We start from the raw sequence: 23,654 nt of genomic DNA, 5'->3' as shown, positions 1-23,654 counted from the left end.
CTTCAGGCGCTGACAATTGCAATGGTGGTGAAGACAACAACTCAACAAACGGTGGAAGTTACATACTGTGCGTTTAAAAATACATGATGCATAATGCAAAATAAAATCTAAGATCACTGTGTATTGAATATATTTTTATCTGCCATCTGTTTGCAGGGAAAGACTTGTTTGGTGCTGAGCCGTTTGATCCGTTCACCTGCGGGGCAGCTGACTTCCCTCCAGACATTCAGTCAAAGCTGGATGAGATGCAGGTGAGCGTCGGTCTCCGTCTGATTCCTCCACGTTGTGTTTTTTAGAAAGAACCGCAGTGATGCTGGAACCTGCTTCTCCTGTCTCTCTAATTATCGGTATCAGCACTTTGAAGATTAAGACATTTCTCTTGCTTATATGAACAAAGGCTCAGTGCATCATGGGCTGAGTCTAACACTGAACCCCTCCCCTTAGTTTTCAGGGCGCCGCTGTTGAATCATCTGTGGATGGTTTGGTCTTTGTTGTGATCTGTAGGCGAGCAGCTCGTTTTTTATTAAAATGAATAACATTAAAGTAGATTCTACCTAATAACGCAATCAGATTTTAATGAGCTTCCTCAGCTGACTCACTGAATATGACTCACTCCGTTATCTAGATGAATTAGGGACGTGAAACCAATTAAGCATTCATAAATAACTGCATGACTAAAAAGGCCTCTTTGTATCAAACAGCTCTGGTCTCTTGTCCCCTCGAGCATTTCGCTGTGAAGAAGCTCAGATGTTTTCAGGCTTCGGTGAAAAAATGTCTCGATGTCACCGCCAAACATTGTTATGTGACTGTATCTGTGGTCTGGTGGAGCAGTAAATGAACGGCTGAGTTTAACATCGAATTCATTATTCAGAAATAATAAAAAGTCCCCTGCTGTCTGGAAGCAAGAATAAAAAAGTCATTAACAGCAATTTGCACGAGGCTTATCCATATTTTACTGTTTCCACCAGAGGCTTCAGATATCAGTGGTTCTCAGACTCAGGTCGGCAGCTGCCTGTGAGCCAGAACCGACTGCCAGGAATAATATCTGGCCCGTCAGATTATTTTAATAATCTTTTTTTTTATTTTACAATATAGACTGTCAGTCCCACATTTAGCTCTAACATCCAAATAGAGAATCTACCCCACCTGAAGATGCTTGTTGATAGTGAATGACAGACACAAACAGTCACTCATCAGGCAGCTGGTCTGTGGTCAGTGCACAGAACCTGGTGTTAAAATAACTGTGGTTTTTATTCCTTCCCTTCGCTCTCTGTTTGTAAACTAAACACTGATGTTGGATCAGATCTGATGAAAGCAGATTTTGAATTCATCATTATGGCTTCATAGGACAAGTATACACGCACTTCTGTCTCCGAATCACCACTGAGCTCTGTGTTTACACATGTGCCCTTCTTTTTTCTTGTTACATTCATGTTTGGGTTCGTCCCTTTCCTGCTTGTTTGTTCTTCCTCTACCTTATTCTTTTTCTGTTTTTACGCCGGTTGTTTAGCAACCATTTTTTGATAATCCTGTAACCCTGTTACAACGCTATGAACTTTGGGTAACAGTAGACTGTAGACTTATAGAAAGGCTGCATAAAGGGGTTAAAAACTGCTTGAGAGCCCTTGATGGTTTTACAGTGGGACAGCAGTAAGCCCTCACAGACTTAGCTCAGTCTGTGAGTCTGTGAGGGTTGACGTTGAGCTGAGAAGCAGAAGCAGAGCTGACAATGAATGTGCAGGTCAACAACTAAAATTCATCCTGTGACAATATAGTAAAACAGTTATAATAATATAAAATATGTCGTCATGGGAGAAGTTACAATGGCTGACGAGTACTGTACAGTAAGAAACACATTATAGTGAGTTTAGGCAGTTATTAAACGTCTGATAGATTCCCATCCTGCTCTCAGCTTCAGTAACAGCCCGGTGTTGAAGCTCTGTCTGTTGGCAGCTGGAGCTCATACTTTTTCACTTCATGTTGTTTATTATATTATTTCAATCCAGTAACATTCAAGTTGTCTCATTTTGTTACAGTGTAAAAACATCTTAGACAGTTTCAGCTGTTTAACCATGAGTTCTCCCACTGTGTGAAAATGTGAGCTCAACTGGAATCACATCACAAGTCGCCTGATGAGGCTAGAAACTGAAGTGGTGCTTTAACTCGTCTCTTTAGAAACTTAGAGACGTCAACACAAGACACAAAGCCCTAAAATAGTCTGGAAATTGAAAATAACATTTTAAAGTTAAAGAAATTTAACGAACTTGACATATTAAGTTAATGGTCAAAAGCTGATTCCACTAAAATGTGATTTCACATATTTTCCATGTGTGAATTTCCCTGATTGTTACTGTTTGAGAACAGTGAAGGTGGATTACTGTGGTGTTGAACTGAATTCAGTCACATGATCGTTACAGACACAGTTTATGTTAAATCCACAGCAGCAACATAATGACTCTGGACATCAGCTGCAACCTGTTTGCTGCTGAGTCTAGTCTGTGTTTGGCCAGTAGGAGGCAATGTCGCTCTGATAGGCTTTTTTTTCTAGTGCAAACGTTTCCTTCAGCTTCTTCTTCTCCTTAACCAATAACAGCTGAATTCATCTCTTCTTCTTTCCACTTGTAGCGTCAGAGATGGTTCGTACTATCTGCTCTCTGTCTGTGACTGTGCTGGAGTGTTTGTCTCGCACGCTTTGAAAGCTGCTGCATGTTGTTGCATCTTTAAAAAAAAATAATAATAATAATAACGTGCGTCTGTGGTTGTGTCATTAATTAGCAGCTTATTCATTATCTCAGCTCAGTGGCTCTGCAGCTGATTAGCTTCTTTTGTCTCTTTTATGTACAACAACAGATTCTAATGTGAGAAAACACTCGCTTTAATATTTATTTTGCAAATACAAATGTTGGAGGTGCTTTGGTAACAAATACATACTTTTCTAATTATGACCAGCACCGAATCCTGCATCATAAAAGAGCACAGTAAAACAATTACAAGCCCAGTTTTGGCCACATTTACTTTTTCCAAAATAAAATATGTCTTTTTCATCTGATATAAATGAGTTTCACCAGCTCCTCCTCCATCAGGATGCATGGCTTGTTGTTTCTGCTTGAGTTTATGATCTTGTATATAACGCATGACCAAGCATGATGGAGCAGCAGTGCCGTAATCTCTGTTGTGTTGAGCATTTCATTCTTTCTTAGCCTCAAAGGTTTATAGATGTTTATTTTTTCCTCCCATCGGCTGTAATCTAAACATCAGACAGACCCTGTGTTTATCAGCAGCATTATAATGTAATCTCACAGAGAGCATTGCCACGTGATGTCACAGCTGTTGACCGGCTTGTCTTCCAGGAGGGGTTCAAAATGGGACTAACCTTAGAGGGCACCGTCTTCTCCCTGGACCCGCTAGACAGCCGCTGCTGATGCCAAGAAGATGCTCCTCGTCTCGTACTTTTATCTCGTTTGTATGAAGAAGTGCCAAAATCCACTCCACAGCTGAGTCAAGATGTCACACTTTTCATCTTGAGGTTTATATGCATTTGCATTTAGATTGGGTTTTTTCGATATTCCAAGGTAAAACTCAGATCCACTATAGAAAAAGAACTATTTTTGTAAAAAACAGAATATGGAAGGAGTAGTTTTGATGACCTTTGCTTGCACAGGCGATGAGATATGTAAATAGTCGATGATATGTTGAATGGTACACTCTGTGGCAGGATTTTCATATGACACCGTTTGTGTGTTTGCATCATTTGAATTCTGTAATGTTGAAACATTCCTGTTTGTACGCCGAACACAAGCTGGCAAGAAAAATAAATGGAACCACAAACTTTCAGCTCTTCATAACATCACAGGCTGTAGCTTATTTGACTCAACATGAAGTTACACGTTATGTAGTTCATTAATCCAGCTGGATATTAGTTACTGACGTGTCCACCTTTTGTTTTGACATTGTAGTTTGTTTTTGTTTGTTTTTTTTGTTTTTGTTTTTTAGCATTTCACAAGTCTGAGTCGGCATTTCAATATTTACGTGTCATATTATTCCCTTGTCATCATTTTTCTCTCCTCTTTTCTTGCACCAGAAGGCACTTTTTTGGACTCTGTCCATACCTGCAGTACTCTTCTCATTATTTTACTTTTGGTTGCATTGACTTTGCTGTTACAGTTATTAAAGAAAATCTTACTGCAAAAAAAAAAAAAAAAATCATATTATTGTTGTGTGACTTTATTTAGCTGTTGTTTAGAGTTTTTGTGTTTTTATGGTTGGCCCTCTCCAGCAGCGTGGAGCGGCAGCGTCAGCCGCCAGGTTCAGACTGAAAAGTGTAGGAGGAATAAAATTTGATGCTAATCAATACTTTGGTTTATGATCAAATACCTGCAGCAATGACATTCCCATCAGCATGCTAACACACTACACTGCAGTGGTGGACAAGGACATATTACCTTGAACATCAGCATCAGGAGCATGTTAGCATGCTTACATTAGCATTTAGCTGTGCCTGCGTACAGCACAGAGCTGACACAGTGCCTGTACAGTTTCAGTAACAGTTTGTCCTACGTCTCCACCTACAGCTGGATCAGCTCTGTGGTCTGGCTCTACATTGTTCTACATTCATCACAGAGTCTTGATTTCACGCCCTCCTGGGGCTCAAACGATTCTATTATAAGTTTTCTAAAGAACCACATGAACTCTCCTCAAACAAGAACAAGCAGAGAGAAATATTTTCAATATTTATTTTCAAAGGATGAAACGCATCTGCTTCCAGTATGGAAAGCTCCTTCCTCCTCCTCCTCCTCCTCCTCCTCCTCCTCCTCACTTTCTGCCTCTGGGGTGTTAGCAGTGCACTCAAGCTTTGCAAAGTTTTACAAATCTAGAATAAATATGATCAAATACGAACCAAATGGTCACAATGGAATTACGTGAAGGCACAGTCATAAGAATTTCAAACAAACATCTTACATTAGAAAAAACTGCGTAACTATGTCAAGTACATTTGTTTTTTTTTTTTAAACTACAAAAATAAGTCTGTGTGCAAAATAACAAACTTAAAGGACCTAACTATACCTGAATTAATATGACAAGAGCTTGGGGGGGATTAACAAGCATTTTGTTTAATTTGTTGCATAGCAAGACATACAAAGCAAACAGGCACTCACAGCCACCTTATTCTATAAAACTGATTATAAAAAAAAAAGAAGATTTCAAGAGCATATAAGTCCAGGATACTGCAAAAAGGGGGAACTGACATGCATAAAAATAGAATATTCTGTGCTACCTTTTACTGTATGATATTAAAGTTGAGGGAAGTAAAAGTGTCACAAATCACCACACACCACTCGCACAACATCCTCATTCATCTCTCCATCGTTGACAGAAAGATCTTTATTGGCATCCCCAAACCCTGCCCTGTACCGTGTAGCCGGGAGAAGTGCACAACGCAACGATCACACTACTTACAAAACAGCACCTGTGGAAAAAAAAAAAAAAAGATGTACATGTAGTGTCATCGTTTTCTCAGTTTCGGTGACGAGGTAGCTAACACTGAGGAACCGACAGTCTTAACGTGTCTTTAATGTTCTACGTGAACGGTACAGAGTTCAAAATAACTGGATACAGACATTGGTTCATCAAAACTGTCTTGAGAAAATACCTGAGCTGGTGAATGCCTCATCAGCTGGATTTGTTTCCTCAATAGCACCACAATGTTGTTTTATATTCAGACATTTAAAATAATAATAAAAAAAAAAAGGACAGACAGATCTGTAAAGATTAGTAGTGGTGGGACATTTGACGTAGCTTCAGTGGGATTTTTCTGGGCCTATAAACAGCAGTTTTAATTAGCATTCATAAATCTTTGGTAATGTTTTGTGAAATAAAATGAAAGGATGAGATCTTTAGACCAAAGAGAGCCTCGAAATGCATGAAGCTTAAAGTCAAACATACACAAGAAGACAGAGGAATGATTCTGATTTTTTACCAATTTTTATATGTAAATTCGAAACATTCATCTAACTTACGATGTCTTGAACTGGGTCGAAAGGTACAATAAATATCTTGCCACAGGGCCAGAATAGTACTCAGTACTCGTATGTACAATGTGGCTGATCGCGTCAGCTGTCAGTTCAATAGTCTCAGGATTGTCCTCGACGCATCCCTGCCAACGCTCTTACAAGAAGCACACGGGCCCGATATCGATGCCGAACTCTTGATCTGGGCCACCAATGTCCACAGGGGCAATATCCACAATAGGAAGTCTTGCTGTTTTCTGTGTCCTGTACTCAAACACTGTCTTGCCCCAGTTGCCATTTGCTCGCTGTGAAAGGGAGACAAACAAAAATTCAGTCAATAACTTAGTTTTGTAGCTTTTTTCAGTGAAGAACAATATGATAACGTGGTCAACTGCTTCAATGCATCAGACAAACATATTTAATGAAAAGACCAAAACCTGCCATGAATCAGTCCTGTTTTCTCTGTGTCAGAAAAACTACTAGAAACCAAACACTGAGCATCTGATGCTCCTTTGTTACCATGAACACACACACACACACACACTGTAGTTTATTATTAGTCTCACATACACCTGCTAACAAAAATATTCACTGATGCAGCAACTGTGTATTCATATAATTCATCACTTTCTTGGCCACTGGGGGCAGCACAACAAGCCCAACAAGCCCAACATTGACATATTATCACCACCTGTAGTTGTTGTGGCTGTTTACAAACTGAGTAACATTAGTTTGTATTTGCAGTCTTGTATCTGAGTTGTTTATCGAATATTCACTATAAGCTCTGTCTTGATCTCCACTCACTCCAGAGGAAAACATCTGGCTCTTAAATGATGAATGTTCCACTATGTTCACCAGCTAATTGCTAACATGTGTTTGCTAATCGGTGTTTGAAGATGAAGATGCACACGTAGTGTACAGACTGCTTATTAGATCTCTTTTGCAGTAATGTGTGTGAACATCACTGGGGAGAGCAGTAAGGTGAACTCTCAACAGTACACATAGTCACTTCATCTGGCTGATTACTTTAGCTTCAAATAAAGTCAGCAAAACTACAGTTTCCAGATATTTTAGGAAAAATTTTACAGTATTTTATTGACCTGTTTAAAAAAAGAGAAACTCATTGCTGGAGTTGGTCATTTCATGGGTTTGGTTGAGGATAATAAGACTATAGAATATGACCGGCCTCACGGCACCTTTGCTTCATTTAATAATTGATGAATATGTAAAAAGAGCAACGTCACAACTGAGCTGTGGGAACTTACTGAGCAGGAATCCTCCACCACTGTGTATCTGAAGCGGTTGTTTCCCTCTGCTTTGAGCTCCAGATCGTTGGAGCCTTTGAGGATGACGGCTTTCTTCAAGTTGCCATGCCTCTCGTCTTTGTAGCCCACAGAGTTCTTACAGTGGTAGGTGATGGTCTGGGAAGCCTCTTTGGACAGCAGGCGGATGAAGGTCATCTGCACCGTGACGGAGTTCGCTGGCTGATCTTTGTTGCCATAAGCAAACTAGAGGAACAAACAGCAATCAATAATCAATACAGAGCCAGTTTTTCATCTTTTTCCCCCAAAATTCCTGCCTCAGTCTGTAGCTGCCTCATTATTTCAAAATCCTTTACAAGACTCTTTCTCTATAAAGTCTTTAACAGCTTTATTGTGTGTTTTCCGTTCACCGCCCCCCCCCCCCCCCCCCCCCCGTCAAATAGTTAGCACTCACATGTGTTCCTCTGTTGATGTCAGCTCCGAACCACACCGGTTTGTTCCTGGAAGAGCTCCACCACACTTTACGAGGTATGCTGGCTGGGTTGGCAGAGATGCAGGTCTCTCCGGTGTCCATGTTGCAGTGCACTTTGATGGCGTCCTCAGCACTGCCTTGGTTTGGATCCACCCAGTACTCACCTACAGAGCGAAATGATCAGGAGATCGTAGCAGAAGCTTTCGGCCTCAGTGCTGATCTGTTCTACAGCTGTTATGCTAAAATAGATAAGTGATATTACATGCTGGCAGTTTCATTTCACAGTTCAGACACATACTCCCCTTCAAGATTTATTGTGTGAGAAAGCAGCACAGCTGAGATTAGAACATAATAAACTGGAGAACAAAGATAGAGGAGAAGGGTGGGATTCATGTTGCCCCCCCTCCGTGAGACTTAGCTCTCATTCTGTGTGTACTAAAGTTTTGTTTAGTGCAAGTTTAAGTGTCAACAACAAGATGTTATAGTCTGTTTTGCTCAATGAAATCAATGTCAGACCCTTGAGGACCATGTTAAATCTCCCAAAACACTCACCACTCTTCTTCATGGGGTAGCATCGCTTCAGATCATCACATGTCCTGGCAGGAAACTTCTTGCTGCCATCGGGGCTCTTCATGCTGTTGATCTGGCTGTTGAGGGCCTTCAGCGTGGCCTGGACGCCGGGGTCGACGGGCACTATAGTGGACGAGTTGCTGTTGGGCAGAGCCTCATCCTCGCTGAACTCAGGAGGAGGAGGAGGGCCGTAGTCGGAGTCGTAATCGTGAGGGCCAGCAAACAGGTCGTCTACAGCAGCCGTGGGAGGTCCTGGGGGACCAGGAGGACCTTGGGGTCCGGGCTCTCCTGGAGGGCCCTGTGAATTTAGGTTTATTTAGGTAGGATTTACAGCTTTTACCAACTCACACAAAGTCTTCGTGTTTTTTAACTAACTTTCTCTGTATTGCAAAATGAGATGATACCTCTGGGCCAATTTCTCCACCAATTCCACGAGTCCCAGGAGGTCCCATCGGCCCCGGCTGTCCAACGTATCCTTCCTTTCCAGGGGGTCCAATAGGTCCAGGAGGCCCCTGAAACATATCCCATTTACAGATTGTTAGTTTGATTCCACAGTGAATGTTAGTATGAACCTTGATGTGTATGATGTTTTTTCCATTAAAAACTCATTACTAAACACAGTAAGATGCTTTATTGATGCTGTTTTCCTCCTGAAACAAATCAAACTGTAGCATTTACCCTCGGGCCACCTGGTCCAACGATTCCTGGAGCTCCTTGCTCACCTGTTGTGCCCTGAAAGCAAGAAAAGAAATAAATGTCCATTAGTCTCTTAAATTCAGCTGCTCTTGATGACCTGACCTGCGGGATGATGCTCAGACAGGAAGCCTCACATGTTTGCATCTGCACCACAGGAGACTTCCTGCTATAAATACATCAGAATATGATATATGTTGACATTGTTCGCCGCTGTTATTTTCCAGTATGATAACGGCACAATGTTCGACTACTGTTGTCTTCCCATAGCTTTTCACACCTTACATCTGCACACCTGCAAGTGTGTCCCTTTAAATGTGCACGGTGGTGAGCAGCGTTAGCAGAGCACTGGATCACTCAGTGCCTGCACTTGTGTTGGTGCTCTGCATTAAAGTTGTATTAGAGGATCAGAGCTGAGTCCACATGTTGTGATCGCTGAGCATCGCTCTGACTTACTGGAGGTCCAGGAAGACCCTGCAAACCGGTGAAACCTCTGTGTCCCTTCTGTCCTCGCTCTCCATGATCACCCAGGTCACCCTTATCTCCTCTTGGTCCTTGTGGTCCCTGAATGAAGAAAGATTTAACACATTTCATATTTGTTTTTTAAAGGGGAAGTTTTCATTGTGATGCTCAGCTAATAGCAGCTGTAATGTTCATGTATATCTATAAAGGATCTGGAGTATGGACGCTTTTTTGTGATGATATTTCACACAAACTAAAGGTGTTCGAAGTTGGATATAAGTTGGAGACTCACCACTAATCCTCTCTTTCCGGCCGAGCCTGGTGGACCAACAGGTCCTCTTGAGCCCTGCAAATGAGTCAAATCATTACACGGTCCTCAGGGAGCACAGAGCTCTGCCAGCACTCCAGCTCCTTATTATACCCAAACATGTCATTCCCATCACTTCATATTCAGTCCATCATGTTCCAACTTGATCTCAGGGGAGAAATCCAGTCCACCTTCAGACTGCACACATGTTCTTAGTGCACGTGAGAGTCTGTTATTACTCTCCTGCATCCTGCTGACAGACAGAGACACAAACTAACAGACAAAACAGAAAGGAGGTCCACTTACAGCCTCTCCTCTCTTTCCAGCATCACCCTGTGCACCAACAGGACCTGGGGAGCCAGGAAGTCCCTGTGGACCAACCAAGCCCTCTGGACCAGGGTCTCCTCGGTCTCCCTAGAGAAGTGACACCTGTTAGTCACTTGAAATGTGCAAAACAACATACAGCTCACATTTCTTTTTGTGTCTTACTCTTTGTCCAAGAACACCGTCTTTGCCTGGTGGACCATCAGATCCTGCAGGGCCCTGATGAGCACAAAAACACATCAGAGTGTAAACATCAGAGAAACACTCGGGGTGATGTCACTGGAGAACCACAACCAATTTAAAACATACTTACATCAGGACCGGGATCACCACGAGGTCCATTAGCACCAGGAACACCAACTGGACCTGGGGGGCCTTTATCTCCAGACGTTCCTGTGGTTCCCTGTTTTCCTGGTGGACCCTAAGAAAAAAGACAAAACAAGCAACTTAAATTAAAAGACAGATTAGTATTAAGCTGAGCTAAATGTTGCACTCAGTGATACAGACCGCTGGTCCTGGAAGACCCGGCATCCCACGATCTCCTCTCTGACCAGGAAGACCCACAATGCCTCTCTGTCCTGTAGTTCCAGCTGGGCCTGGAGGACCATCAGGACCCTGAAGCCCAGATCACAACACACAGAACATTTAGATGAAATACTGACAGAATCCACCTTTAATATTATGGTTTTGAGATTGTGTCAACTTGTGTCTCCTGACCTGAAATAATATGTGTGGTTGACAATAACAACCAACTTATTTCAAATGAATTTGTGTCTAAGAGGAACAAATACACCAAATAAACACAGTGATATTTCAGTTGTTTAAGTTGAATTGAAGAATCTGTTTTCCTGCAACAGCACAGAGCTAAGTGGGTTTGATCAATTCAATTATTCTTACAAAGATTTTTTTTTTAAGTTGCCAAACCCTAATGTCAGTTAGAGGAGACTCTTGTTTCTCAGTTTTCCAATTTAAAGTTTTAATTAATGATCAAAGTGGCTGCTTGACAGAACTGGAACAGCAGTTTACCGTGGGTCCATCTTCTCCAGAGTCTCCTTTGTCCCCTGGGCTACCAGGTGGTCCTGCTGGACCTCGCTCTCCCTGTCTCCCAGGGGGTCCATGGTCTCCACGAAGACCATGGGGTCCCTCTTTCCCTGGAGGTCCAAGGGGTCCGGGTTCTCCAACTGGACCCTGGCAGGAGTGGTAACAGTCATGAGACAAGTACAAAGATGCTGAATGTAGCCACAGTTCACCTCAGGTAATAACAGCAGACTAAAGGTCAGTATCAACATGTTTTTATCTGCTTTCTGTTCAGAACTTATTTTCACATCCAACGTTTTCCTGACAAAGTTTTACTTCACAAACAGTGTTAATACAGGACATGTCTGACACCATTAAACTGCAAATAGCATTTCACGTTTGTTCACTGTCGTAAACTGATTGCTACCTGGTTCCCTGAATGTGTTGTCATTCACAGTCAGACTAATACTTACAGTTGGGCCTGGTGGTCCGACTCTTCCTGCAGATCCAGGGAAACCAGTGGGACCCTGGGAGCAGAAAAATGATCCAAGCTGCTCAGATACTGCTTCACAAGTTTTATAACAGAATGCAATTTCTACTGTTTGACAAACTGTCAGATCTGCATGGGATGAATTAGACAGTCAGGGATGAGACCCTTCCTGTTTCACCTTGTGATAACACCTCTGTAATTATGAACTGATCTTACTGGTGCACCCTGTGTTCCTCTTCCGCCTTTCAGTCCAGCAACACCGACTGGCCCCTGAAAAACAACACTTCATCAGAGAAGCATTCATCAGCAACGTCATCAGCAAAATACCTTCTCTACAGTGAAGGAATGAAAATACCAAAACTTCCAAACTGAAAACAAAACAACCAGATGAAAGTACAGACATGACTGATGACACTGTTTAGGGTGAAAAGTGTGTTTCCTGCATTAAAATGTGACAGAACAACTACTATTTTATTCTCCATCCAGTGTCTTCATGTTTGCAACTCACAGGAGGTCCATGAGCCCCAGCCAAGCCTTGAGGTCCTGGTGAGCCAGCATCTCCCTTCTGGCCTGGCTCTCCGGGCTCTCCCTTGACTCCAGGTTGACCATCAGGACCCTGTAAAATGTTGATGATATTGGAAAAGAATAGATCAGAAACAGCTAATTACATAAATAGTTTTAGGAAACAAAGCTGGGAGGAGTGTTGCAACTACTTACAGGGGGTCCAGCAAATCCAACTGCACCTATTGGGCCAGGGTCACCTCTGGCTCCCTGTGGTACAAGATGAATCATTAGTAAAGCACTATGTGATAACTTCTGCTTCATTTACTGCAGTGCAGTAGACAAAAAACACTTAATGTACTAGTTGAAAACACTGGCCAGGACTACTCACAGGCATTCCTCTGGATCCTGGAGGTCCAGATGGTCCTTTGGGTCCAGGTTCACCCTGCAAATTGTCACAAGTTTGTTAATTTCTACAATCATTTATTGAGGCTGTGTTGTCTGATAAATCCAATTTTTTATGTTTGTAAAAGCAGTGAAGGCCAAAGACTGTCCTCCACCATCTGGTAGATGCCGAGGCAACAGGCAGAATGGTGGGCGGCAGGGAGTTGGTGCTTTACTAAAAACAACTTCACTTCCTGCACTTGACGCCGTGAATCATTGTGATGTGAGTAGCAGCTTTTTAACATGTAAAGAAAGAAAAGGAAAACTGTACCTTCTCACCACTGGGTCCAGCAGGTCCCAGCGGGCCAACAGGTCCTGGTGCCCCCTGTTGACAGAAAAAAATGTGGTTGGAGATATCTGCTCATCGCTGCTACCAGCAACTTGTGCAGTCACGTCAGTGAACACATCTCTCTGAACAAGCTGCGACAAGCCTGGAGCTTGTACTGATACATTATCAGATGAAGATTTCTTTAGTCTTACAAGTGTAAATTGAACTGTGTTCAAGGATGAGCTGAGACTTAATGTTAACGTGTTTGCCCTGAGGGAAAACTGTTTTACTTACTCTTGCGCCATCATTTCCAGGTGTACCCTCCGATCCTTTCTCACCAACTGATCCCTACAGACAACAAAACACATGAAAGTGTAAGACTCCTTCAGACTGATTGTAACTTTACAACAACTGGTAGATTATTAAAGTACTTTTCTAAAGGATCAAATTGTTGTAATAATTGTGCAAATAAACATTTTCCAGTCAAGATACATTAGTCCTGTTATTTTTTATGTGCACTATGACACATATATCATGAAGAAGAATGAACAATATCAAAAGAAAATGACAGCAAACTTACTCTGTCACCTTTAGGCCCAGAAGGACCAGAGATGCCCCTCTCTCCTGGCATTCCTTGAAGACCTGGAGGACCCACATCACCCAGTGCACCAGGGGGCCCAGGGCTACCCTTCAGTGACAAACACCAAGGTTAGTCTTTTTTTGTCCGTCAGTGGTGTGAACTGTTCAACACTTATATAGTATATTTTGCTGTACACATAGATTGTGCCGCTGTAGAAGTACCTTTGGCCCATCTGGACCAGGTGCACCAGGGATTCCTTTAGGTCCCTGCAGACCAATTGGGCCCAGTTCTCCTCTCTCCCCAGGAATTCCACGCTCACCCTGGAGACAAAATATCAACAGTTTCACTCTCAGGTGATCAGAGTCACTATCTGCTCAGAAATGAATTCATTCATCATGGGGAAATTCACCTACCCTTGGTCCAATCTGACCCACAGCACCGAGCTCTCCAGGAATACCCTGGAAATAACACACAGAGTCCAGTTGAATCCTGATCACTGTCAAGCTCCATGTGTGACATTTCAAATGACTTCACGTGTGTTAGGACACTGAATTACATCATTATATTAATGTCGCGATATGTGGAGTTAAAGCTTTTGTCACACTCACTTGATCACCTGGTTTTCCAGGTTCTCCAGGGGGTCCTTGGTTTCCAGGCAAACCCTAAGAACACATAAGAACAGTTAAACATGGCCATCAGAGAACTTCTGCAGCACAGACTGAGGCTGAATCATTGTAAAATGCTTTGAAACAACTTTCACATTCACATTCACATCACATTTTACTACCAGCCAGAAACAATTACGTACCTGGAATCCATTTACACCTGGAGGTCCTTGCTCTCCTCTGTCTCCTGCAACACCCTGTGAGACATTAATTTCTCAGTCACTTTTGATGGCAGAGCGGGGGGGGGGGGGGGGGGGGGGGGGGGGATTAATGTGACAAAAAAGAAAGCAGACACTTACAGGTGGCCCAGGGGGACCAGCAGGGCCAACTTCTCCATCTTTTCCTGGAGGACCCTGAAAACAAAGTAACAATTAAAAACCTGTCCATTCCACAGTCCCAGAGGCACCAGTCTGCGTGATCTCCTAATGGTGTGTGAGGTTTTAAACACAAATTAGATTTAGCCGACACTAAAGATCTCTGCAGTAAAGAAACAAAGTAAAGGAAAGATAATACACACATTACTGAAGCCAATTCAACAGACAGAACATACTGTCAGTAAATGCAGTGTGGTCATTATGCTAAGATATAAACTGGATTCTTGCTGTATGATGAATCTGTGACTGGACATGTATTTGCAAAACAAAGAGTACCGCACATTTTTTCATTCATAAATAGTACTCACTCTTTGACCTGGCACTCCTGCGGATCCTTGTTCACCTGTTTTTCCTGGGTCACCCTTCACAGGTAAAACATTTAGTTTAGACTGAGACAATGAGACAAACAGTTAATCAGACTGACTGTTAATGCAAGTTTTGGGTGACTCTGCAGCCTTACGCTGAAGCCCTTGGGGCCTGGTACTCCCATGGTTCCTGCGGGGCCTCTGTTTCCAATGGATCCTGCAGGGCCTGGTCGACCATCCTCACCTGGAGCACCCTAAATAAAAAGCAAACCAGAGTGAGTAACCCATCACTGATCATATTTCATAACCTTGGATCACGCTTTATGTCCAGTGAGTAATTTGTGACTGAGCAATGGACCTACCAGTGGTCCTGGCTTGCCTTCTGCCCCCTGGACTCCAGGGGTACCAGTAAGACCCTTTGAAAAACAGATCAAAAACATAATTAATGGAAACTGGGGAGATAGACACAAACATGATAAATGCAACAAATGAATTCACAGATGCACAAGCTCAAAAGTAAAATGTCAAGCTCTTCAGTGTTACCCTTGCACCTGGTAGACCAGGTTCTCCTGTACGGCCAGGGTCTCCTAGCGAACCTTTGGGCCCTGGTGGTCCAGATGTGCCACGATCTCCTTGAGCACCCTTTAGAAAAATTAAATATAGAAGATAAATTCATTTGATGTTACTATTTGATCATTTGTTTTTGTTATGTGCTGTATATGCTGCAGGAGGAGACAATTTCTAAAACCAATGAGTCTGAAATATACTGTACCTTGGGTCCTGGCAGCCCATCAGCACCAGGGAATCCTCTGTTACCAGGAGATCCCTATGAAACAAATCATATTTATACTTCAAGTCTTTCACAAAGTTAGGTTACAGCTGTATTAAACAAGATCAGCAGATGGTATTAAGAAAGTTCTCAAAACATGAAAGGTTGCATCTAGATGTGTCTAGAAAAACCATACCACCAAACATGACATGGAAAACCAAAACCCGTCCATCATTTACACCAGGTTTATTTTGTGCAGGGTCATTGCGGGGGCAGTCACAAGTCTATGGTCAATTTAGATTCTCCGGTTCACCTAATCTTTGGGCTGTGGCAGGAAACCGGAGCACCAAGAGGAAACTACACAGACAGAGAGCAGAACGTGCAGAGAGGCCACAGTTGTCTGGGTTTCAGCTCAGGACCTTCTTGCGGTGAGGGGATGGTGCTGACTACCGTATCTGCTTTTATCCATGAATCAGTATATTGCATTTCCAATGTCACACAGTAATTTGCAAAATGTTTCACTGTTGCCCTTGATTTTTTTCCTCCCCGGAGAGATTACTTTTCTGGATTGAATTCATTACTGCAATGACCTCTGATGACCCTAAAGTGCAGCTCTACGACTGATGAATATTGTAGTAGGAGGCAGAATGCTGACTCACTCTCTCACCAACAGGACCAGGGGGGCCAACAGTCCCAGCGTCTCCACGTTGTCCTCGCTTTCCTTCCTCACCCTGAGGTCCAATCACTCCCTGGGAGCCTGGTGGACCCTAGAAAAAAACAAGCAAAAACGAAAACAAGCCAGAATATGTTTGAGACCATGAGTCAAGTTGATATTTCTCTCATGCAAATGTGGATCTATGGATGTTTCATAAAGCAGAATTAAAGGTCCCATATTGTATAAAGTTAAATTTCCATGTGTTTTTCCATTATAAAGCAGGTCTAGGTTCTTTATTAATACTGTGAAAGTATCAAATAGAGAGAAACAGAGAAATGCACACAGCCTGTATTCAGAAACTGAGCCTTAAAATGAGCCATCAGGACTTCTGTAACTTTGTGATGTCACAACAAAGCAGTCCCCACTCTCAGCCAGGCCCCAACCCCCGCCCACCTGGACCCACCATGCAACCTTGTAGGATTTAGTTTCTCTGAGTGTTTCCCTAAAAATCTGCTTTATTTTTATTTGATAAGTTAGAAAACAGTCAGCCAATCAGAAGAGAGGTTCGGAGCCTCTCTCCTGATTGGCTCACTGATCTGTTGTTGCTAGAGCTCCAGAGAGAAGCCTGAGAGAGGAGATGTAAAACTACACTGAGATGGTTTTTGGTTCTTAAAATCACACATATATTTTCTTATGAATATCAACACTTCAAATAAAAAACAGGAAAAGTGTAAAATATGGGACCTTTAAAACTTAGTTATTTCTGCATATACATTTGGAGCTTACAGGTTCTCCTTTAGGTCCAGCCTCTCCTTTAAATCCTGGTACACCAACATCTCCCTGAAATACAAACATTCAAAAGATTTAGTAAAGGATTTTCAAAGATCGCAGCTATAAAAAGCAAGAACTTTTAAAACTTGAGGCCAGTTTACCAGTTGTCCTTTGATACCAGGCTGACCAGTGCTTCCCTGAGGTCCTGGTGGGCCAGGAGGTCCAGGATGGCCACCTTGACCTTGTGGACCAAGATGACCCTGTGAATAGTCAGTCATGTTATATGTGACCTCAGTGCATACATGTCATAGTTATGATATAGAGTATGTTGTTTAAATTAAATTACTGTTAACATACCACTGGTCCTTTGGCACCTGGGCCACCATCCGTACCCATGGGTCCCTTTGAACACAAAGGTTCTCCAGTTAGATCATCAAAGCAGTGCAGTGGGCAATGTGAGGAGATACTTAGTCCTGAGTGGTAAACTAGACAAGCTATACTGTGACACAATACCATTCATCTGTGAGGATGTTTCTATCACAGCAGATCAAAAACTGTCTTTATTAAAAACTCCCGTATGTTCTGCAGTATGTGATGTGTAAGCATAAGTAAAGCAAGACATTAACCCTGAGGCCAACTGGTCCAGCTCTACCCAGATGACCAGTCTCTCCTCTCTGTCCCTGTGGGCCCTCGGGGCCGCGAACTCCTGTGGGGCCAGGTTGTCCCTTTGGAAAACAATCACAGGACAATTAATAGACAGAAATGTGACAGTGACGCATTTGGTTTTGAATTTATTGGCACTCAATAGTCTTTCCATTCGTTTCTAACAAAAACAATTAATGGTAATAGGTCATATAATAAAAGATAACAATAATTGCAAATAAGACTATGAAGAATAAATGACTATTTACTGTAAAGTCATTAAAGGAGCTCATTAGTATGAGAATGTGAAGTAGGTGGAGGAAAAGCACTTTCTCTGTGATGTGTTTTTCTGTACTTGCCTTCATTCCTGGAGTTCCTGGATATCCAGGTGGACCACTGAGACCCAAGGGACCCTGTTAAACAAACAGCAGTGAAAAGAAGATTTTAATGCTAAACGAAAAGAGTACAGCTGACAGTCATCAAGACCTTAAGTGGAATTAACATGACTAGCATCATCAACAAAATATTAGCATTTATATATAAGAAAATCTATTTCAGTAAGCAGGTGATGAATGGTACCCAGCTGTTTCCCTCTTAGATCCAGCTCTACATGAGATTATATTCTACACTGGTCATGAACATCATGGTGGGTATTGAAATGTAAAGTAAACACAACAGTAACAGTGGGGATGTGGACTTACCATTGGACCAGGTTTTCCAACATTACCAGGTGACCCGCGTTTACCCTAGAAGACAAAAACAATTCATTTTGACTCATAAATCACATTCACTTCGTAAGGGCAAAGTTTTTAATACCCAACACTTAAAAAAACAAATCAAAACTTTATTAGTAACATACAGTGACCCATTAATTCCACAAACATTTCCAAATGTTGGATATTAGTGACATTAAAAGGTTAACATGGCAGTTGCAGTTGCCCAGTGATATCATCCTTACTGCTATCCCGCCGGGTCCAGAGCGTCCTCTCTCCCCTGGCATCCCAGCAGGACCCTGTTACACACAGACACTGATAAATTACAGCTGTCCTCCATTCACTGCACTTGTTTAAAGTTAGAGACTTCAGAGGGTTATTTACAGTGTTCTGGGTGCAGCCTTGTCTCGCTCCAGATAAGAGCAAAATCTGAAATGTCTGTGTACTGTAGTCTGCATTCATTCATAAGCATATTGAGCTGTATAATCTGCAGCTGTTACTCCAGGCTACTTAAGAATGTCAGACTCCCTTAAGCATCCACTAACTCAGCAGACACCTTAAAAAACAGATTTTGAGAATAAAACTCACCATGGGTCCAGGTGCTCCCATTGGACCTGGGGGCCCTGTAGCACCCTAAAAAAAACAGATATTTATTTAGCTACAGGAAGAAAACACTAAAACATAACAAGATATTTAACAAGGCATGTAATGGTATCATTTAACCAACAAGTAGTCATCCAATCAACCAGTTGAACAAACTGACTGAAAATAACAAAAAAACATTATTTATTTTACTTCATTTATACCTTGGATCCAAGAGCGCCATTTTCACCTTTTTGGCCAAGTGGTCCGCCATGACCCTAACAACAAAAAAAAAAACTGTCAACAATCTCCTGTAGTCTCTTTTTGCTGTGATTGCAGAGCCGAGTGCACAGACATGTTTTCTTTAATGATCATGTAGAAGAGGAAGGAACAGAACAGAATTTCCAGGACAAAATTAAGGAAATTCACTTTTATCTGAAGATTTCTCAGTAATTGTTGAAGCATTAATGTTTCTTCTACAACTCAGTGACACATCCATGAATGTTTGATAATCTTTATACTCACTCTGTGACCCTTGAGTCCAGGAGGCCCAGGAGTACCAGGAAATCCTCTGGAACCCTAAAATGTGTGACACAGAGCAGCATCGTCAGTCTCATCTACGCAGGGCTTAGAAACAAGAAACAGGAGATCACAGCCCCACTGCTGCAGTGAAACAGTTTGTGCAGTTAAGTAATTGAGGTGGAGAAGCTTACCGCTGATCCAGGGAATCCAACTTCTCCAGCGTTTCCGGATTTGCCTGGCTCTCCCTGTGTGAGGACATGACATTAACATGTTACAAACTTATTTAGTTGCAAAAGGTTTGGCTGTGAAAGTGAAATTAATGCCACAGAAGAAGCGTCTCAACCACATACTGCACTTGTTAATCTGGAGAAGTTGTAGAGCTGGAGCCTTGTTGCTTCTTGTTTAAAGACATAAAAAACAATATCTGATCTGACTCGTGGTCTGACTTGTTAATATCCATATTTTCTTCTCCACTGTATGTTTTCTGTATGTGTCTTCGTTTACTCCTCAATATGTTTTGAAACAGAGACACTGTTGTTGGCTTTTTGTAGGAACTAAATCTTTCCATTATGCCATTTTCATGATTTTGTCACCAACATGTAGGCTTTTATTTTCTCAAACTAACTCGTGAAAGGAAAGGAGAGAAAGAAAAATGCTGCACAACATGTTTAAATAATGTATTTGGATTTAAGGGTGGCTCAACCTTCTGTGATCTGATATGGAAAATAAAGTGTTTGCAAATCAATGATGGTACGTAATTATAACAACACTCTAAACTCTGACAGCTCAGATAATGTCTGTGAGCGTATTATCTGTCTTTGTGTACTCTAATTTTCAAACAGCTCCAGGATCCTCCACTTCAAAATGTTATGAATCCAGCGGGGCCTGTCACACTGTGAGAAATACTAATTAATGATTACAGATTCACACTCAGCTGCTCGAGGCTGGAGCCTTTTCTAACTTCACAGCATAACAGATGTGTAAGATTGAAATGTAAGATTGATCATTAATAAAATGCTGCAGTTTGTTTAAAGTAGGATCGAATGTGATTCTGTGATGAAAGTCAAAGAGCCCAGAGCTGACTTACATCTTCACCTGGTTTTCCTGGAGGGCCCTCAGGTCCCCTCTGGCCAGATGGACCCTGAAACACACAGTCAGACTCTAAACAGGAATCACCAGCATAAGACAACTGTATTATTAGGTGCAGGTATAGTAGGTGTGCTGTTGCACTTCCAAGTGTGGAGCAAAATTATGCAAATCAGATACAAAATTACACTAAGTGTATTAGTCAGAGAAGAAAAATGTTATACCATATGTCCTGGATCTCCAACCTCTCCAGGAGGCCCTTGTGGTCCAGCTTGACCCTTAGAGGAGCGAGGGAAACAATAAAATATTTAAAATACAGAAAAACAAACAGTATTGTCTCACTGTGGAGGGTCAATCTAAGCTTGTTGAAGTTGTTGTGGACTTACAGGCACACCATTTGGACCTGGAGGTCCTCGTCCTCCAGCCTCTCCCTGAAAAAAAAAAAAAAAAAAAAAAAGTAAAATCACACAATGGACACAATTCAACCTAAAATCCACATAACGTTTGTGAAATTAACAGATGAAGCTCATTTACTGTAAAACATCACAAAAGTTATCAAAACATTTTTTACACCCTCAGTTTGTTTAAGAACAACAACAACAGTAAAACCAGATGATACTTCTTCTGCATGTATGGCCATTCCCCTGCTTCCTGGGGACTCAGTTACACAGTGGCATGGATTGATTTCACCAGTCTGCCAAAGCAGTGTGGTTGTACTTGCTAATGAAAATGTATAATGCACTTTCTAATTAAAACAAGTAAATTTATCCTAATAAGAAGTCAGTAGCTGACAGGCTACTCACTCAGAAAGAGATGGTTTATGCTCCTTTTACGCCTCAGAAATAAACTAAAATTATTGTCAGTTTTTTTTTTAAATGGACCATTCAATCGTCACATGCTCCAGAATGAACGCAGACGTTTCTCGTTTGTACTTGAAGGAGCTTGATGTTCCACAGAGTTCAGCACGTTGCATAATGAGGCTGAATATACATGTACACCTTAATCTTCAGTCTTGCTCCTTTTATAACAGTGTTCAAGGACAAGGTTTTTGCAGCATCCAACCACTTCCTGTATTGCATCTAACATGTCTGCTGAGACGGTGTGTGTGTGTGTGTGGCCAAAATTCCAGTGGTTTTATTGCAGCAAGCTACTTCTGGAGAAACAACATACAATATTAAATAATATTCATGTTAAAAGGAGGCAGAGTTTAAAGGTTTCAAGTGTTTTTACTCATCATGGAGTGTTTTAACAGTAAAAGCTGTATAATGTTGTATATATATCCTCTGTTGCTCTGGAGCTCCTGAGTCTGAAACAATAAGTTTTTTTTTTTGTTTCATTTGGAGACTACAAATTTATAGTAGAAACAACCCGGGGCATTTGACAGCGCAGGTGTTTATTAGACAGGGATATTCCACCAGAGGTCAAACAAAGATGCATCAAAATGCATCATAGGAAATGTAGGAGCCGGTTTTTTTGAGTTTGGCTAGGAATCAATCTTTTTCAAATCTGTCTCAAGTCCCCTGACTTTATGACACAATAAATCTAAATCATTATATCAAGTAAAAGACACAAAGCAAGCAGAGCACATTAATTTAAACCTTAAGACCTTAGATACAATGTGGTTTGTCTTCCACATTTTGTTTTGACTAAAAAATAAAATAAAACTTGTTAAACACGTACTGGCGCCACAGTGTATAAATCTATAACAGTGTAGTTTCCCACTCTTCTTTACCAAAGCTACAAACAGAAAAACGTTCATTTTCCAGAATCAGAATCAGAGCTAATTTTAAAAGACGTGTAAATAATGCTTCAGAGTGAATATATGAATGAGACAATGCTGACATCCTCTTACCCTTGAGCCGCTTAACATCCCTTGGGGTCCACTTTTTCCATCAAACCCTGAAGCCATCTGAGATTCCAGACCCTACAGGTGAAGTAGACACATTTTAGTTTAGGTTGACTGGGTTTAATCAGTATGTATTTGCCATTCATCAGTGCGGCTAATGAAACGCAAACATGGGTCCAAATGATATACAACAAAACACAATACATAGTACACACTAAAGTTATGCCAAATGAATTAAATTTGCACCAGTGTAAACATATGAAGTGAGTGCAAGTACATGTACAGTTGATTCAACACAGCCCTTTGTGTTTTGTGTATTGTTTCTGCTTAAACATGATTCACTGAAAATCGTGGTGGGTGCTGGCATCGTGTGAGTATCGTCAAGGGCAACAGTGCAGCGGTGTTTCTGAGGCGTGTGAGCATTAATTCTGGTCGACAACTCATCCTTTGAGGTCATTTGTGATGTGCTTGCTTGTGCTTGCATGTAGGTGCATATATGTGTTTGCAGGATGTGAGAACGCTCCCTGCACGACTCACCCCTGGGTGTGTTTGATGCCCTGGAGGTCCTGGTTCACCAGGCTGACCTGGCACACCGGGCTCTCCATCATAACCCGCTGGACCCCGCAGTCCCTACAAAGTGTAGAGAGAGAGAGAGAGAGAGAGAGAGAGAAAGAGAGAGATGCTGATTCACCTGTTTGAAAAGCATTTTCTTACTCCACTCTTTCTGACATTGATTCATTATTTGTGTCTATGAAAACACTTTGCGACACTTTTTACTGTGGCTTTTTTTATCTCATGAACTTAAAAACTGAAACATAGATTGATCAATCAGTCAGTGTTTTTAAGATTCTTTGGCCAAGAAGTTCAGTGGATCTAGTTTGATGCCCATGATGCAGCTTAATTTCTGTTTGTTTATGAACTATGAGCTGTAAAGTGTGTGCAGGAGGGAAACCACTGGTTATGGACTAATAAATCACCCTCAAAGTGCTGCCCTCAACTGGATTGCAACTCCACTAAGAGGGGAAACATTCATTCATCACCCTGCTACATTTTTGCTTGGTAAGCACATTATACATCAACTTTCCACATTATATTATGTTTTGACTGTTAGTCTCTTGCCCTTGACCTGAAAAAATGTTTTTATACAGAAGCATTTTTTTTTTAGTTTGACCACTTCGACTAGTTTGACAGATAAAGGACTAATAGAGTCGTTCTCATGACCCCAGTGATCAAAGAGCCCAGATGTCATGTGAAATGTTGAATTAAGAGCATGAACATAGTTCCACAAGGACATAATGCTATATTTAACGATTTTATTTGCTTATC

General features: G+C 41.6%; 2 protein-coding genes across 12 annotated transcripts in view; one reads left to right on the top strand and one right to left on the bottom strand.

Moving 5' to 3' along the window:
* Window positions 1-4,206, top strand: part of gulp1a (GULP PTB domain containing engulfment adaptor 1a) — an 80,376-nt gene extending 76,170 nt beyond the window's left edge. For 8 of the 11 annotated variants that reach the window (XM_071483395.1, XM_071482958.1, XM_071483478.1 and 5 more), the window contains 2 exons: window positions 157-251; window positions 3,351-3,571. In XM_071483395.1, coding sequence (XP_071339496.1) covers window positions 157-251; window positions 3,351-3,422 — 167 coding nt within the window. In that variant the 3' untranslated portion in view covers window positions 3,423-3,571. Of the gene's footprint in view, window positions 1-156; window positions 252-3,350 lie in introns of all 11 variants that reach the window. The other 3 variants (XM_071483642.1, XM_071483729.1, XM_071483558.1) reach the window with 1 other exon arrangement.
* Window positions 4,207-5,090: 884 nt separating this feature from the next.
* Window positions 5,091-23,654, bottom strand: part of col5a2a (collagen, type V, alpha 2a) — a 38,135-nt gene continuing 19,571 nt past the window's right edge. Inside the window, exons 7-54 of the mRNA XM_071482620.1 lie at window positions 22,866-22,958; window positions 22,335-22,406; window positions 20,869-20,913; window positions 20,707-20,760; window positions 20,484-20,537; window positions 19,588-19,641; window positions 19,400-19,453; window positions 19,099-19,152; window positions 18,881-18,925; window positions 18,538-18,591; window positions 18,281-18,325; window positions 17,939-17,992; window positions 17,564-17,662; window positions 17,295-17,339; window positions 17,099-17,197; window positions 16,953-17,006; window positions 16,171-16,278; window positions 15,515-15,568; window positions 15,286-15,384; window positions 15,105-15,158; window positions 14,898-14,996; window positions 14,746-14,799; window positions 14,363-14,416; window positions 14,207-14,260; window positions 14,007-14,060; window positions 13,812-13,856; window positions 13,620-13,718; window positions 13,399-13,506; window positions 13,113-13,166; window positions 12,822-12,875; window positions 12,498-12,551; window positions 12,323-12,376; window positions 12,114-12,221; window positions 11,822-11,875; window positions 11,589-11,642; window positions 11,125-11,286; window positions 10,606-10,713; window positions 10,412-10,519; window positions 10,264-10,317; window positions 10,081-10,188; window positions 9,760-9,813; window positions 9,462-9,569; window positions 8,991-9,044; window positions 8,717-8,824; window positions 8,295-8,610; window positions 7,725-7,906; window positions 7,274-7,516; window positions 5,091-6,313 (exon numbers count right to left, since the gene is read on the bottom strand). Of these exons, the coding sequence (XP_071338721.1) occupies window positions 6,167-6,313; window positions 7,274-7,516; window positions 7,725-7,906; window positions 8,295-8,610; window positions 8,717-8,824; window positions 8,991-9,044; window positions 9,462-9,569; window positions 9,760-9,813; window positions 10,081-10,188; window positions 10,264-10,317; window positions 10,412-10,519; window positions 10,606-10,713; window positions 11,125-11,286; window positions 11,589-11,642; window positions 11,822-11,875; window positions 12,114-12,221; window positions 12,323-12,376; window positions 12,498-12,551; window positions 12,822-12,875; window positions 13,113-13,166; window positions 13,399-13,506; window positions 13,620-13,718; window positions 13,812-13,856; window positions 14,007-14,060; window positions 14,207-14,260; window positions 14,363-14,416; window positions 14,746-14,799; window positions 14,898-14,996; window positions 15,105-15,158; window positions 15,286-15,384; window positions 15,515-15,568; window positions 16,171-16,278; window positions 16,953-17,006; window positions 17,099-17,197; window positions 17,295-17,339; window positions 17,564-17,662; window positions 17,939-17,992; window positions 18,281-18,325; window positions 18,538-18,591; window positions 18,881-18,925; window positions 19,099-19,152; window positions 19,400-19,453; window positions 19,588-19,641; window positions 20,484-20,537; window positions 20,707-20,760; window positions 20,869-20,913; window positions 22,335-22,406; window positions 22,866-22,958 (4,041 nt within the window). The 3' untranslated portion in view covers window positions 5,091-6,166. The remainder of the gene's footprint in view (window positions 6,314-7,273; window positions 7,517-7,724; window positions 7,907-8,294; window positions 8,611-8,716; window positions 8,825-8,990; window positions 9,045-9,461; window positions 9,570-9,759; window positions 9,814-10,080; window positions 10,189-10,263; window positions 10,318-10,411; window positions 10,520-10,605; window positions 10,714-11,124; window positions 11,287-11,588; window positions 11,643-11,821; window positions 11,876-12,113; window positions 12,222-12,322; window positions 12,377-12,497; window positions 12,552-12,821; window positions 12,876-13,112; window positions 13,167-13,398; window positions 13,507-13,619; window positions 13,719-13,811; window positions 13,857-14,006; window positions 14,061-14,206; window positions 14,261-14,362; window positions 14,417-14,745; window positions 14,800-14,897; window positions 14,997-15,104; window positions 15,159-15,285; window positions 15,385-15,514; window positions 15,569-16,170; window positions 16,279-16,952; window positions 17,007-17,098; window positions 17,198-17,294; window positions 17,340-17,563; window positions 17,663-17,938; window positions 17,993-18,280; window positions 18,326-18,537; window positions 18,592-18,880; window positions 18,926-19,098; window positions 19,153-19,399; window positions 19,454-19,587; window positions 19,642-20,483; window positions 20,538-20,706; window positions 20,761-20,868; window positions 20,914-22,334; window positions 22,407-22,865; window positions 22,959-23,654) is intronic.

This window comes from Trachinotus anak, unplaced genomic scaffold (assembly GCF_046630095.1).
Source record: "Trachinotus anak isolate AG129_WGS33_773 ecotype Australia unplaced genomic scaffold, CSIRO_AGI_Tana_v1 ptg000001l, whole genome shotgun sequence".
Classification (NCBI taxonomy): Eukaryota; Metazoa; Chordata; class Actinopteri; order Carangiformes; family Carangidae; genus Trachinotus; species Trachinotus anak.
Note: the sequence above shows the minus strand (reverse complement) of the source record. Positions and strands in the feature narration are given on the sequence as shown.